The sequence below is a fragment of the Sander vitreus genome, chromosome 11 (genome assembly GCF_031162955.1).
Source record: "Sander vitreus isolate 19-12246 chromosome 11, sanVit1, whole genome shotgun sequence".
NCBI classification, from domain to species: Eukaryota; Metazoa; Chordata; class Actinopteri; order Perciformes; family Percidae; genus Sander; species Sander vitreus.
Genome location: NC_135865.1, coordinates 6257244 through 6273887, shown reverse-complemented (window position 1 = coordinate 6273887; position 16644 = coordinate 6257244). Strand labels below are relative to the sequence as shown.

At 40.7% G+C, this 16644-nt stretch overlaps 1 protein-coding gene across 2 annotated transcripts in view; it reads left to right on the top strand.

The window, feature by feature from the left end:
- Nucleotides 1–16644, top strand: part of tmeff2a (transmembrane protein with EGF-like and two follistatin-like domains 2a) — a 126658-nt gene that overhangs the window by 47854 nt on the left and 62160 nt on the right. For both annotated transcript variants that reach the window (XM_078263226.1, XM_078263225.1), the window contains exon 3: nt 7172–7301. In XM_078263226.1, the coding sequence (XP_078119352.1) occupies nt 7172–7301 (130 nt within the window). The remainder of the gene's footprint in view (nt 1–7171; nt 7302–16644) is intronic.

Below are 16644 nucleotides of genomic sequence, written 5' to 3'. Positions count from 1 at the left end.
CATTTACATTCAGCTGGCAGTCGTATGGGCCGACTTGCAGTAAAGTGCAACAGGTGACGAAGCTTATATTAGCAGACCGCCAACATCACACGCTGCTAGTTATCAAGGAATTCAAGGATCAAAGCTTCAGCGCCCTGACAAAGGCTATAACAAGAACGCCTTTGTATCTAATATGGTCATGTGCTGTGTAAAGGAGTGCTGTATGAAGAAATGCGCGTCAGTTTGAAAGTTTGAAATCTGGAACCTCTCCTTGCTCACTCCCTCACCGTCACATCAAGAGAAATCCCAGATGAATAAAGAAGAACTTGGCAGATAAGTGTCAAAGGTTTTTTTCAGCTAGACAGGTTGAAGTAAGATTCAGTCAAAATGATGACGTGCAATGTTTAATGTCTTGTCTTATATCATGTTTGGCAGTCTATTTCTGCTTTTTTTTGTCTAAGACACTCACTTGTGGTCCTCACCTAAAATATAAAAGGGACACACCCAACATGCTTTAGCAGGCCCATATGACAGCATCCTCTCTTATACCCACAAGAATGTCTGGGTGTTAACTGTAATTTGCACACAGCTGCAGCCTCCGTGTTGTGCCTCTTCTTCGGGAGACGGAGGTTTTAAATCACCCATCCTCTCATCACTCCTCTCCCTTCCGCAGGGATGAGCGCCAAATACTGGGGAAGATCAAGCGATGGGGTGGGGGAGTTTTTCATAGAGAAGAAGGCGCTCTTAAAAGACACCCGCAGGGTTCTGCCGGGCAGCTTTCCCTTCCGTTGCATCATGCCTGGCATAAAGTGGGAGTCCCCAGGTTAAGAACAGCCTGAGCCAGATGGGAGAGAGTGTGAGAGTGAGGGGAAGGGAAAGGGGGTGGGGGGGGTGAGAGACAGAGGGGAAGGATAGAGTATGGCAGAAAAGCACGGGCCTGCAGTAAGCTATTCCAAGCGCCTTTGTGGGCTTGCCATTTTTTAATTCTCTCCCACTCTCCTTTGAAGGGATTTTCTATTCCTCTCCCTCTCTCGGTCTGTGTCCCCATTTCTTCTTCTCCTCATTCTTTTTTTATTTTATTTCATGATGTCCTTTTTTTGCCTTGGTTTCTTCAGGCACTGTGGTTCTTTTTTATCATGCCAAGTTTTTCGTGCTCCATCTCTCTTTCTCTCTCCCTCTCTCATTCTCTCTGTCTCTAGCCGTCTGCATCTCACGTCTGTTTTTTTCTTGACTTTCATTACCCCTCAGTCTCCTTCTGTCTCGCTCTCATCCATTTCCACTGGCGTCTTCTGCCCCCAAAGCCCAATTTCACTCATCGTGTTTGCCTCTCGTCTTCTCCACAGCCTCTTTCCTTCCTGCATCTCAATCCCTTTGATAAAGAGCCAGTGTGCAGTGTCTCTTTCGCTTCTATACTCCTCCTCCTTTTACTCTCTTTGTGTGTATTGTGCCGTCTTTTCCCCCTAAGCTGAATAAAAACAGTGTTCACACTTGATCGTTCTGATGCTCCTGGGCTCCAGAATCGATGGCGTGGTTATTTTTGCACTTCTCCCTGCGGCCATTAGACCTTCTGTGTGGCTGTGTGTCTCAGATTACATTCTCACTAGGCCAGCTAAATTTGAAAAAGCAGTTTATGTGTGAAAACTATGTGTGTTCACACTACTGTTTTTGTTGGTCCTTTGCATAAGGATCTCTGTCCACACTCAAAACACCTAAACGGTTGGAAAGTTGCTAAATCTCTTCTTCTTTGTCCTCTTTTGGGGGTCAAACAACGAAACTCTTAGCCAACACCTGGCAAGAAGTGTGACAGACCGACACATTCTCACTCTTAACTTGTCACATACGGCCACTTGGTCATTTGAAACGCAGTGGGTACCCCTTTGGTATAATTTTTAATGGGCAGAGTATGGTTAGGTTTAGGCAACAAAACTGCTTGGTCACATTTAGGAAAGGATTGTGGTTTAGGTTAAAATAGGTATGTTTTTGTATAACTTACGTATGTGACGTATGGTGGTAATGAGAATGGGTTGGACAGACAGTCGCCACTGTGCTGAGTCTCAGCTGTATCTATCTCCACAGCGCTGCAGAGTAGGGTCTGGCTAGTCTACACAGCATTCTGGGATGGGAGAACAACGTGCTCTGGTTTATTGGCATTTCTTTAAACCAATCACAATCATCTTGGGCGGCGCTAAGCGCCTGACTCAATGACGGTGCCTCTGCAAAATAGCCTCGGGAAGGAACTTGTTTTGGTGGAACGTGTGTATATTTTTTTGAGTGTCCCCTCTGCGGCAACCCCGTCCGCAGCCTAAACACACTACCCCCAATCAAAATGAATGGAAATACCTGCGTTTTTGCCAGACCGTCAGACGGCCGACGCAGGCAGTGTGAACGCAGCCTTAACCTCCGTTAACCTCCTGCTTTCTGTAATCACCTACTGTATACTGTGATTTAGCATTACTAAGTTTTAATTGTTTAAACCATAGGCTTCTCTAAACATTTTTGGTTCATTTTGGCCTTTGGCCTTTTTGTTTAGAGAGAAACTTCCCAGAGGAAGGTGAGCATTCTGTCTGACACAGTTTTAAGTTTATATGCATGCTTTGGATTGGTAAGTCAAAATGTTTTGAGACGTTAAAATTGAGTTCATTGGTTAAAATGATGTTACAGAAATGTTTCACTGTTATCAAAGACATAACCAAAGTCCAAAGTCGCACAATAACTAAAAAAGGTTGCAAAGTTTACCTCTTTACAGCTTCATAGCACCTGACCTGTGTCAGAGCAGGCTTACACCATCTTTTTAACAAAGTTCCCTTTTTTTCCCCCTAAAACTTGAGGCAGGCATTTTCAAATGTGTTAACTTTGGCAAATGTTTTTAAACAGCTCAGATTTCGAGCTTTGTGTGAGTCGAGGGCCAAAATGGAAAGACATGGATGCATTTTCTTGGCTTAGTGTAATGATAGAATCAGCCTGAATCTACTTTGCTGTAGTTGAAGTGAGACTTGCATGTGTTAATGCTTCTCGATTGTCATGTGCTTTTGTGAGAGCCATGTAGAGTTGTGCGAGGTCACAGCTAGATGATTTGGCCCAGAGAGAACAGGTTCCATATCCATATCCATTAGAGCAGAATTTTGTTTTTTTCTTTTTCGAAATTTAAAATGTCTTAACATGAATCCAACATATTATTAGTAGAGATGCACCAATTCCAACTTTCTAGGCCGATTCCGATTTCCGATTTTCTTTGTGTTAGGCCAGCCGATACCGATTTTAGCCGATTCCGATTTCATATTTTCTAACCACTTTACAGCACACACAAATATTTATTTTCTATCTTTTCTTTAATAGAACATATTACATTTTGCATAGAACATAGAACATTTTTTAAATAGATAATTGATCGCTATAAAATACAACTATATAAATTACTCCTGGTGTGGGAAATCTAAAGTGCAATGTTATGGAAGAACCATTTCCTTCTTTTCACATCCAATATCCAACTACAAAAATGTGATAAATTTAGCAAACTAAACTTCTGTATGTATGAAAACAGGAAAACAGGTAATGGCAATAAAATAATATATAAATAACAAATAAAAATAAAATAAATATAGCCTTAATGCAGTATAAAGATATTTCTCAAAACACACACACACAGGCCTGTTTGAACGTCAACAGTAACGTTACCTGAAAACAGCGTGTAGTTCCTTTTTTAGCAAGTTTGCTTTATGTGTCATTGTCCATAAATATGAACAATACCATTGCTGTCAACAGGCTGATCTGCTGACGTTAGCTACCGGCGGTTACCTCGGAACAATCCAGCAAATAGACGGTACCCTAGAGTGCCGTTACCTGAAACAGATGATTTAACGTCACCGTTCATTTTACACACAGTTTAACAACAAAACTAAACTCTTTAAAGATTACTATGTTTTTAATGTTGGTTTTGAGTGGTATGCACCCCCCCTAACCTGGAAAGCGTAAAAAGTAACGTTAATACAGCGTGTCGGAGGAATACAGCGTCTCTTTTTTTTTTTTTTTGTTTACAGCGTCTCCTACAGCGGCCAGCGTGGCGACAGAGGCAGAGGGACCACAGCGTTTGCTAACGTTAGCTAACGTTAGCTTCTTGTCTCATCTGGGGTCTGATAAACAGTAAATTCATCAAAGTCAGTGTGCTGACGCTATTTTCCGATAAACTGTAGCTGTCATATTTCACGGGACCGTTTTCATGTTCCAGTTTTTCGGCCTCAGAGGAGAGCGAGAGAGAGAGAGCGGCTGACTGGTCGAGCCGTGTATAATTACGACTTGATGACATTTCTTAAACAGCTGATTGAGCGGCAGTGCGCCGCTGCTACATGCATACAGCGGAAACCCTGCATGTGCACGTGTGGTGCTGATGTTGCGCGATGTAAGTCATGCGGCGCCCGAGTGAATTTGACAGGCATAAAATCGGCATATGTCAGTCTGACCGGCAGGTCGCCGGTCATGGCCGATGACGTGAAAATCGGCCAATTCCGGTCACCGGCTGGTCAATCGGTGCATCTCTAATTATTAGACAATATTAATCAGCCGCTTCGTGAAAAAAACATTAATGATAGGCTTACTGGCCTATAGGTAAGGTAGCCATCCACAGATACAGTTTATCCCAAAGGATTCACTGTGCCACAACTATGTGTAACATTAACACATGATTTATAAAATCATGCCAACAATTATTATTTTAATAGCATAGTATTCTATGCACTAAAAAGGTATGTAGCCTATGAAGGCTTTAGGCCACCCTACATGTTATTGTAGGTCCAGTTTTATATGCAACTAATTTAAAACAATATATTTAGTAGGGGGTCCCTGAGCCGTATCTCTTCCAGTTAAGGGGTCCTTGGCTTAAAAAAAGCGTTGAAGACCTTTAGAGACTTAAAGGGGAACTGAAGTGGAGACAAAGAGCCATGAGCTCCCTAGCCTTGTCCCTGTTGTAGAGAGTCCCCTCTACCAAGTCCCCTCGTCCTCGCTACACCCAGCAGGAACACATTTTCACACATTTCCCATTGTTCAGCACATTTACATTTAATCGGGTTATAGGCCGTGACTGCGGTGGAACAATTTCTCTGGACCCTCTGATAACCATTCTTTCTTCCAAGGGAATGGAAGGGAATGTTTCTCAATTGAGTAATCACGTTTGTTATTCCTGTGGTGTAGCACAGGGGAATCAATATCAAATCAAATGAATATCTCTCCTCCATTGCCCAAAAAAAAAAAGAGAAAACTAAGACTCGGTGCTCTTGTGCCATCAGTCATCTGAAAAATCTAGAGTTGCTCCGAAGCCAACAAACCGTGTGGCAAAATGAATGAGTAATGTTCTCTTGTACCTTAGCAGCTATTTTGCTCAGTGCCCTTGAGCAAGTCACTTAACCTGCAACACCAGAGGTGAGCAGCTGTAGATGCTGGATGGTTTTCTGAAGCTAATTAAAGGAGAATAAAGGGAGCTATATTAATAATTATGAATGTTATAGGAATCAACAGTGGTTAATATAGTTACTAAGTGAACTAAAAGCAGCAGCTATAAACTTACAGTGCACAATGATATTAGCTGTAGCTGTTACCAATGTTACAAGTAGGCTACAGACATGGAGAGTAGGCTACAGACATAATCACGAGGTGGTTAAATACAGAACACAGAAACTGAGATTCACTTCACAATAACCTCCTATGCTATATTATAAAAGTTAACTTTAACATATAAACACTCAGAGCACACACAGAGTGTGATATAAACCGGCGATATCACACATTAACGGCGCTGATTAGCTAAGTAGACTCTAACGAGTGTGCCGTGGAGAAAGGAAAATAAGGCTTTCTTGACAACTCCTGCCTTAACTTTGATCTAAATAGTTAAACTACACAGATTTATTTGTCCTGCATGGTGTCACACACTAAACTCCACATGTAGCCCACAATACTCACGTTTTCCTCACGAACGCACAAACCAGACAGAATGAAGAAAAGGAATAAATAAAAAGTCCGCTGCCTCTCTAAACAGCAGTGCCGCTCACTCAACCTGTGTGGGGCGTGGACAGGCTTTCCAACAGGCAGGATCATTTAAAAGGCAACCGCGACTACTGTACATCGTGCGTCTTGCCCTATTTCTGATACCAATGGCGGCAGAAATGTTGCCATGGCGGGCCGCCATTTTCAAATCAACATAGAGGAAACACTGTGTTCATGTAGGATCACTCATAATAAGAAGCTAGTTGAGAGAATATATTTCCAGGGCCTTTAAAATTGTGATGTGATTGTGATGATATGTCAGTTTCAAAATTGGATACAATGCTGACAAGGCGTGCGCCCAACTGTTCTTCATAACTGAAATCAGATCGCCAGTGATAAACAAATGCACACCCTCAAATCTTCAAACTAATTTATAGATCTGTCAAAGTGTGCTGTCTGTTTCAATATGATGGAAGTATCATGTACTTTCATCTGGAATTCTCTGCAAATTGTTGGTGAATGCGTATACAATAGTCCTATTGCAGTGACTCCTTGGGGATTGGTATTTTCATTTTATTTGACCATGCTTCATCATTATTATCTAGTCATAATTCAACCAACTTAGTAAACTGGCCAAGTTAAATCAAAAACCTTTTGCGTCTTTTTCACCAAGGTGGGCCGAAAATATACACAATACATTTCACACTGACAAAACGGCTTACTTTATGCACATCAGACCAAAAAAAAAAAAACACACATCAACCCTTAAAACTTAACTCCCACATTATTATTATTATTATTATTAGTCTTTGAGGGGCGAAACAAGAGGTTTGTGTTTTAAGTTAAAGCATTTTCATCTTGATTTTTTCTTTTTTAAATGCAATCTATATCTATTTATTCTTTATCAATTTGTGGATTATACTTGTAGTTGACGATAGCCTACTCTTTCATTTTTTCGGAGAAATTGGCTTGCAAAATGCAAATACTGTACAGTGATAAAATCTGTCCTTCACTCACTTCACTTCCTTTACTCCAGTAAGTACTTACCCTGTCAAGACAATGGCGTCTATCCTGAAAATCGACATATTGAATGAATATTCAGCTTTATTTTAGGACACAACCTCGTTTTCTTTTTTTTTTTAGATGACCCTAATATGAGCATCTCAGCTTATTATCCAGCTTATATCTTCTTAACTGTTTTCTCCTCTCCTCTCTGCAGTGCAACAATGACTATACCCCAGTGTGCGGATCCAACAATCAGAACTACCAGAACGAGTGTTTCCTGCGCAGGGATGCCTGCAAGCAGCAGTCTGAAGTACTCATAATGTCAGAAGGTGCCTGTCCTGCTGGTATGTACAGTTACATTAAGACGCCTACACAGATTTATAAACAAGCAAAAACACATCACAAGCACACACACACACACACACACACACACACACACACACACATAACATTTACGCCAACAGAAAACACTCTAGTAAGACGGTAACACTCACTGAACATTTCGTGCAGAGTTGTCTGTAAGCATGCAGATGAGATGATGAAGCTAGGATGCTAGAAATTGTAAACCTAATTTGAACATTGTATATACAGTAGTTACATGTTGAGGCTTTAATAGTATAATCATCAATACATGCAAATGCTTCCAGTGGATGGGGTTCAGTAATTACAAAGGTATATATATGATCACTTCAAAGGAATAACAAAAACGCATGATGAAAAAGTTACTAGAGGTGACAGACTGATGTAATGTTCCGGAGTTAAATGTAACAAGCACGACGACAATGACAGTGACAAGTGTTCTCATTGACCGGATGAAGATTTCACCATAGCTACACAAAGTTCTCTAAAGAAACTGAACACTGCATTGCTCAGTAAGCCTCTTGGCCAAATGCTGGGTGTTAAAAAAAAAAGTTAATTAAACAGTTTATTTAAATCTGGTGTGTTAAACGGAAAGTACAAGAAAGCTTGACAGCTGTGACCTTTCATTACATAGTGTTTTAAATAAATGTCAAAAGGCATAAAATTGAAATACTTGCCAAATTGTCATAGGTAGTTACTGTAACACAGTTGCCAAGAGGCATGCTCAACAAAGCAGAAAATTGAATGGCTGAATCACGCATCATCTTGATAGCCACTTCATTCTTTTCTGGAATATGTGGACATTTCTTTTTTTATCATCTTTTTCAAAGAGTAATTGAATAATACTGTTAGGGACCCAGAGAAAGCTATTGTATTTTTTTGAAATAAATACACACTGTCTGACTAATAGAGTACAATTAAGAATGTGTACTGTATTTGTTGGAATAGGGCTGGGCAAGATGACCAAAATCTTTTATCCCGATATAGATCATTTCATATCCGGGCTGACGTCTCCAGGTCGATTGATCGATTGGTTGGACGATATGCTCTTGTACGACCAAATTCTCATTGGTCGGACAATCGCTGGTGTTACTTTCATAAGGTCGAACAAAGCATTTTTTTTCCCACCTGAAAATGCCAGGCGCTCTTCTGAAATACACCCAGCTGGGAGAGCTAGAGAGCTAGCACGCTTTAGAGGCACACCATTTTTTTTAGCTGAGATACCATTGTTGTCGTCCGTGAGGAGCGTCGAAAGGAGCCAGTTGAGGTGGTTTGGGCATCTGGTAAGGATGCCCCCTGGACGCCTCCCTAGGAAGGTGTTCCAGGCACGTCCAGCTGGGACGAGGCCTCGGGGAAGACCCAGGACTAGGTGGAGGGATTATATCTCCAACCTGGCCTGGGAACGCCTCGGGATCCCCCAGTCGGAGCTGGTTAATGTGGCTCAGGAAAGGTAAGCTTGGGGTCCCCTGCTCAAGCTGCTGCCCCCGTGACCCGACCCCGGATAAGTAGACGAAGATGGATGGATGGATGGATGGATGGACCATTGTTGAGTCTGGTTGCTATGATACGGAATATCCGCAGAAGTACAGATGTCGGCGGTCTACACCATATGGGTCAGCACCAATCTTATTATACATCCAAGGTCGGGACAAGAGTACTTGCCCTGGATGAAGGGAAGGCTGAAGCACGTAGTTAGAGAGTAAAGATATATGTGTATATATATATATATATAGCAGTATTCATTTCTCAGTGATCAGTGCAGCTTTTTACAAATGACATTCTTCAACTCTCCGCTACCCAAAAAGCACTCCAAACGTGCAGAGCTCAGTGCCTCGTCAGGCTGCTGGTGTTTGTAGGATTGTGTGAATATGCGGTGCTCCCATTGCAAAGCATTAACAATGTATAGTTTGATGGACACACAATGCTACCAGGTAGAGTACACTGTGGACAATTTAGTTTATATAGAGATAACATGCAAATGTTTTTTCCCCAATGACCAATTGATTGGTTGAAGAGTAGGTAGTATTTCAGTCGACCGAGATATGTTTTGATTGAATACAGCTCTATTTCATATCTCCACAACGATATAGCATACAGTTTTTTAATAATTAAAAAAATGAATAGTCTATATGAAATAACCACATGGCAAAGCCTATTTTTATTTTTTAATTCTGTGTAAATTAAATACTTTTTATTAATAATAATAACAATAATATTTTTTGAGAACTAAGTGCAAAATCAACATAACACGCAAAGATCAGAACGTAAAGTGTCATCCAAATGATTAAGAAAGAAATATATAATTTTGATATTGTGTTGACGAAATATGTCGTCACAGCCACATTTCCCACAGAGACAAACCCCCACTCCTTCACTCATTCATCAATGAGTGATTATGTTCCGTCTTGCTTTTGTCTTTTTTATATTCTTCAACAACTGCTTGGGTGTAGATTATCCCTAATATGTAGGGAATACCCATCTCCTTGAGGAACAACCTTTTTCTAAGACTATAGTTTCCCTTTCTATACCCTTTCCTGTGATGGCATCGCCTATTGTTATCATCTTTTCATTTGGCTTGGAAGAAAAAGCACTGTGTTTGTAATTATCTAACATAATTGGGATTACTGTTAGCTGATAATAGTTTGGTGTTTAAGCTGCTGAGTGGGCGTCTTCAGTCGGAAAAGGTCAACCACTTCATTAGCCGTGTTGTGGAGACCAGTAGTGCTGTTTGGAGTATGCAGTGCCATAAAGTTAAAGGTCCTCGGCCATAAAGGGTTTGGGAACGCTTATATGAATTCACTCTTTAGGTATGAGTAGAAATAAGATCCTCATAAAATTACTACATTTTACTTCCCAATTTCCCAAAAGGCGGGACTGTTTTAATTAAGACACCCAGTTTCTTGCGTATATGCTGCCATATACCTGGGGCATTATTTTTGAAAATGACCACAGTGACTGAAACGACTTGTCCAATCTAATAATCCATATATGAAGTTCCTATTAATTAATGTAACTTTTCATTGTACTAACAGACCATGACATTTTCATACAGAAAATCAGGCAGTAATTTTTTCCCCGTCTCGTTTTTATTTCATTAGAACATGTGTAATTAGGTTTGGCCAATGTAAAGTGTTTAATTCTGCGATGGCATATCCAAATGGATAAGCGTACACTTCAGAAAAAAAGCATTCCCTCGCGCCCACAGAGGAATTCTTTCTGAATCGACCAATTAATGAGTCATGGTCTGACTAATATGCTTAGTTGTGAATGAATTAATCCACTGGCACAGTGATGTTGGCTGTTTCTGAGGCATATGTGAATCACTGCTTAGGGAAAGATAGAATTTCTGGCTCGAGTTGAGCGGTCGCTGACTCAGTTACCGTGAGTTACAGGCGACAGGCAGAAGTCCATTGAAAGGCCCTTGAATGGGCACAGCTCAGCAGAGGGAATATGTGGAGACATAGATGAGATATGAAGAGTTGGAAATGTGACTGCAGTGACAGTAGTGGTGTCTTTGTGCCAGGAGGCAGGACTGTGCACAGTCACATGAAATGTCTTGCCTTTCTCTAAATTGCTTGTTTGTGGTGTGTGTGTGTGTGTGTGTGTGTGTGTGTGTGTGTGTGTGTGTGTGTGTGTGTGTGTGTGTGTGTGTGAGGTCCTTTTCAAGACATGTGATAGTGTAAGCCAGTGTGTGTGACATGGATTTGTGTATCTTTTCAAAGAGAAAGGGATAGAGACCCCCTTTCTTTCATGCAACAAGCAGCGCTTTTGAGAAGTTAATGCAGGTTTGAAACAAGGATGTTTTTGTGTTGCAGTCTTCCGACAAACAGACCATGACAGTTGTTCAACAGTATATGCTCTATTCAGCATCACATTACCCTCAGATCTACACTTTATTCTGGCATTTATCCAGAACGAGGCCACAGTGAACAACTATACTTCCGTCTCTCGGGCCAATCTATGTTCATTCCTGTGGAGTCTGACTCTCACTCTTTTTTTCTAAGTATAGCACAGTGGTTTAAATTGTGAACACCACGTTTTTGGGTAACTTTGTGACAAGTAATTTTAATGTGGTTGTGTTGTTACTGGGGAACAGTGGGTGTGACACATGTTAAATAAGATGTACCCTTGAGACAACCAAATACATACATAAGTCTGAAAAAAGGAGCAAGGAAAAAGGAACTGTAAAATAACAAAATACATTTAAAATGTCCTCCTTAAAATACAGTTTTCATTGAGGTATTTGTCATACCGGCAAGCTATAATGACATAACAAAGATATGTTTTTAAGTGAAATTCATTTTAAAGGCCACTACAGCAAATCAATGTTAGGGCAATCACTTCATTTTTGCTCTTATATATATATATATATATATATATATATATATATATATATATATATATATATATATATATATATATATATATATATATGTGTATATCAAGAATAGATACTTGGACACTTGGTAATTTAAAAAACCATACCATACTAAATACAGTCAATGTAAAATAATGAAGTCTTAATAATAACATGGAGATTACAAATGCTTGCTTTTCATTTGAAAAAACACACAATATTGCTGTGTGGGAACTTTCTTACAAGCAAGTGCTTCCACAAACCTTTCATGTGGAAAAGTAGGGCAGGCAGCTACTTCTGAAGTGTTTCCTCTCTGCTCCTTCCCCACTTAGCCGTTTGGTTGATACTCTCAGCTAAGCTAACTGAAAATGAGTGCAGCAGGGGAAAACGTTAAGATATCACGAATACCAGCAATACGAGTATCTAATTGTAAGGATTGCAAGCGCCAAAACTACCCAAGCTGCACATGTACTGCCACAAAACCCTCTTTCTCTCCCTTATTCCCTCTCTCTCCATCGCTCCATGTCCTCCTTTCCATTTCCATCTTCCAGAATCCCATTAGCGCTTACAGTACACAGTGTAATGGATATATGTCAGCTTGCCAGTGCCAATACTTGTTTTCCTTGCTGGGGTGAGAAACATAAGGAAACAGAAATCTCTAAAGTACACACTCGTCATATTAGTGGATCACTGTAAAAACAAACAAACAGGGAGTCCTGCGTTGTTAATGTTGAGAAAATAATCTTACCACATTTAGTAGTTTTTGATCATTTCACATGATCTTCATCAGCATATGGAGTTTACATCGGTGTCATGAAATTTTAGATGTTAAAATTTACATTTTCTTTTTTTGTAGCAATAAAATTGATATTACGTAAAGTGGACTTTTAAGACTTAAATCATTACCTCATGATGTAGTTATCCTTAACATGTTCGCAAACTTGACCTATTAGCACCTCCAGCAGACGCAGAGCAGCATTAGCATTAATTTGGCGATTTCTTGTTACCTGATGAATGTAATGAATGTAATATTCACTCTCCTTTTTGCTTTCTTTTGGTCTCCACCAACACCTCAAGGAAATATCTGACTCTTTAGTTGCTAAATGCGCTACTAAATTCACCAGTTTGGTTGCTAGCTGCGTCTGTCTGCCGTTTGATACTAGGGAGGGAGAGTACACTTTTACAGCTTTTTAGCTGAAAACAGCTAATTTATATACTTCATATTAAATCAGATGCTATATATAGTAGCTAGAAGTCTTGACCCATTTCCCTGCTGTCTCCCTTGTCTCCTGTGGGTTTTTTTTGTGGCTTTTTTCAGTTGTGTCCACATAGCCATGTTACAGCCGCTATTGTCAGCCACTGAGTACTGACCTGGAATCAAAATGGGTTTAATAGACTCAGCTGTAGTCGATAAAGAAGAGTGCTAGTTATTCACATTCCCTATTTGATTTTAAGCTCTGACATCTCTCCACTAATACATGTGTATAGGTCAGGGGTTCTTAGATGTATTACTCAAAGTTCCGCATCTGATTTGTTTTTTGATTCGATTCTGCGGTCTCAGAGCAAGTGTAACCACAATGCGGACACTTTTCAGCGAACACTGTCAGCATAGAGTTTTGAAAAGTGTAACCACACTTGCGACAGCTTTATCAGCATTGCCCTGACTCACTTAAACAAGCTGCCTGGTCTCGTTCCGTCTCCACCATGCCATGCATGGTACGGGGTATGGGCTGGGTCCGGATTGACACGCCATTCGCTCTGGATGCGGATCTTGGTCTAGGCTTTGAGAAGTCCTGTCCTGTCCTGTCCTGTTTGTGTGCTGTCCTGTCTGTGCAATAGAGTGAAAAAAATTGAATTTGCTCTCGGGGATCAATAATGTATGCCATCTACTTCTTCTTGTGACCCATCTTGCCACATTACCAGGTCTTTTCTTGTGTTTACTGTACATGACAGACCTGCAGGATCCTTCTCGCTGTTTACCAAACCAAACAGCCACCTGACAACACAATTTCATGTGCTCTCATTAACCCTCTTGGATGCTGCTGAGGCCAGGAGGCATGCTGAGGTGTCGGTTTCATACGATGTGACGACACTGAGGCATAGACAAACAAGGAAAAGCATCTTGTATTGGCTACTGTAGAAAAGTGTGCACATCATGCACCATATAATATCACATAGGTTTAGTTTTGTGCCATCATACAAAGTGGGGTATTTTAGCCCATTATTGACTTTTTAAGTGTAACATCTGTCAGATGAAGAAGCAAATTTACACTTCTTTTATTCCAATTCATTCCAATCTTCATTACCTTCATGTCAGCAACAGATAAGGAAGTTCTGATTTAAAAGACCGATAACAGGAAGAGCTCTCAGCAGTACAAAGCCAGTGAAAGAAAGCTGATTACCACAGGATGGTACCACTTTCCTATCACATCAAGTGCTAGACCAGCACAGTGAGGAGCATTAGCTTAGCCAAGTGCAACAAACCAAGCAGTCTATTTTCCCCAAAGGAGAGAGTTTGGCTAAGGCAAGCGCTAACATCGCATTTTCCAACTCAGTTTACACGTGCAAACCGTATAACTTCCAGGAAGTCATTAAATTGGGAGGTGGGAGAAGGTTTAATTGACACATTGTTAAAATGTTCATGACATGGTTAATCACCCTTGTGTTGCTCTGCGATCCCCGAGCACCAGCAGATGACAGGAGCCATATGTTTATAATGATTTAAGAAGCACACTGGGTTATCAGTAGACCCGGAGCTAAATGAGAATCAGTGTAATAGCGTCAGTGTGATCACACATACAGTATAGGGGAAGTCATCAATACACAAAAAGCCCAGGTCTTGACAAGGCTAATTAGTTGCAAATTCTACCTGGATTCTAAGTAATGGTAATGTAATAAGTTATTGATCTCTCAGGAGAGATCAGAAGTCAAGATGAAGTACAGAGCAGCACCCCACAGTGGATTCAAGGCCTTTTTAAAGGACATTTTAGGTTGGGAGAGAACGTCAGTGTTGGATGATTTTACAAAATCCTGGGTTAAATCCAAATGCCAAATCTGTTCTTTCTGCAATATCTTTGCATGGCAACTATGGTAGTTGAGATGAGGAATAGAAATAGTTAATTGCACCACCTCCACACTCATACTTTCTGCCTCGCTACATAAATGGCAGAATCCTCCAATGTGCACATAAATCCTAAAGGGAGGAAATGTCAGCAATTCTGGCAAATTATAGTCCGATATAGTGATGGCTGGAGGGTCCACCACTATTGAGATTCTAACTTGGGATATGTGCTGTATCTAGAAAGCTATTTCGTCAATAAGATGATAAAGATTCTTGTCAAACCCTGGGATCCGCCAACCCCTGTGGTCAGCATGCGTGTGCAGGGTTCAAAATTAGCACCATTTACTAGCCAAATGCTGGTAAAATAAGGGGCTGGTAGATTTGCTTCACTTACCTGCCAAAAAAACAATGGTAAATCTTAGAGTGGCCGGTAAAACTTTAACTTTAACATTCAATAGCCTGGTAGACAAAAAAAGCCTGATCAGACTTGAACCCTGAGCCACTGCATCGAGGACTAAGCCTCTGCATATGGGCGCCTGCTCTACCAGGTGAGCTACCCAGTAGTTTTAAATGACCAAGAAAGAGAAGTCTACACTTGGAAGGTGTAGCTGTAGTCCACTAGTCCACTGTTGGTAATATGTGTGTGTGTGTGTGTGTGTGTGTGTGTGTGTGTGTGTGTGTGTGTGTGTGTGTGTGTGTGTGTGCGCGCGCGCACGTAATGCTGTAAAGCCTTTGATGTAAGCAGCACAGTAAGGTTAACAACGGTTCCCTTGTAGGTTTCTCTCTCCTTCCATCTGCTTTCCCCCTCTTTTAATCAATTGCTGCAAAACTGAAGGAAAAAAAAACCCCTTCAGTCATGTATTGACTACGGAGGTAACCATTTCTTTTCTCTTGGCACCCCTCCTCTGCTCTCTTACTCACTCTTCAGTGCCTCTCACAAAATAAAATTTTGTGGTATCTCCTCATTGTAACCCTTCATTTGGCAGACAAGCGGGCAGAAAAGTGCACTTGTGCATTGTTTAAATCCATATTTCTGTAATATAGTTGTTGCTAGTATAACCTGAAATATTCAACTTGGAGTAAAACACAGGGAGCATCTTTTTATAATAGATACTCCTCTTCCCGTTTTGCAGCGTTATTATTTATGTGACTGTGCTGCATATCTGGCAGTGAGTGCAAAGGAATGGAATAGATGGTAATGACAGTAAAAGTACTTGATACAAATAAGTGTATCATTTACAACTAGTGCGATCGTCAGCCTGCTCGTCAACCCTTTTTCTTCACAGTGTACATTTTTTCCATTTTTTTTATCGGTTCTGGTCTGACTATTAAACCAACCCCTCTTGTTTGAGTTAGTGTATCAGTTTGAAATCTTTATGGGCAACTCCTTACTCCCTCAGCATCCAATAAAGTAACCAGTCCCTCCAGGATTTTGCGCCTTTTTTTGAGATTATTGCAGAGATTGTTTCATAGTGGAACAATCTCCAATAGGGGTGGTACGGTTCACAAAACCCACGGTTCGGTTGGTATCACGGTTTTAGGGTCACGGTTTTCGGTTCTGTACGGTTGTTGTTATTTTTTCTTTTAATCTTTAACACTCCAGAAATATACTTCAGCATATGATATATAGCTAAAATTAGCATATCGAATGCATGTTGCACAATACATGCACACAGTGGCAGTTCTATCTATTGTTTTATTTCCGCTGTCATCATAGGTAACATGAAATCTATATACGACGCTGGCGCATCCTCCCACTCCGGGCAGCCTTCCTCATCTCTCCCATTCACATTTCTGCATGTGACGTGACCTGCAGCAGCAGCACTCCACACTCTACCTGAGGAGCGGTCGGCTCGCCGCCTCTCAAAATCTGAAGAAAATCTTATAAACTGACCTTCGACCTGTCGAT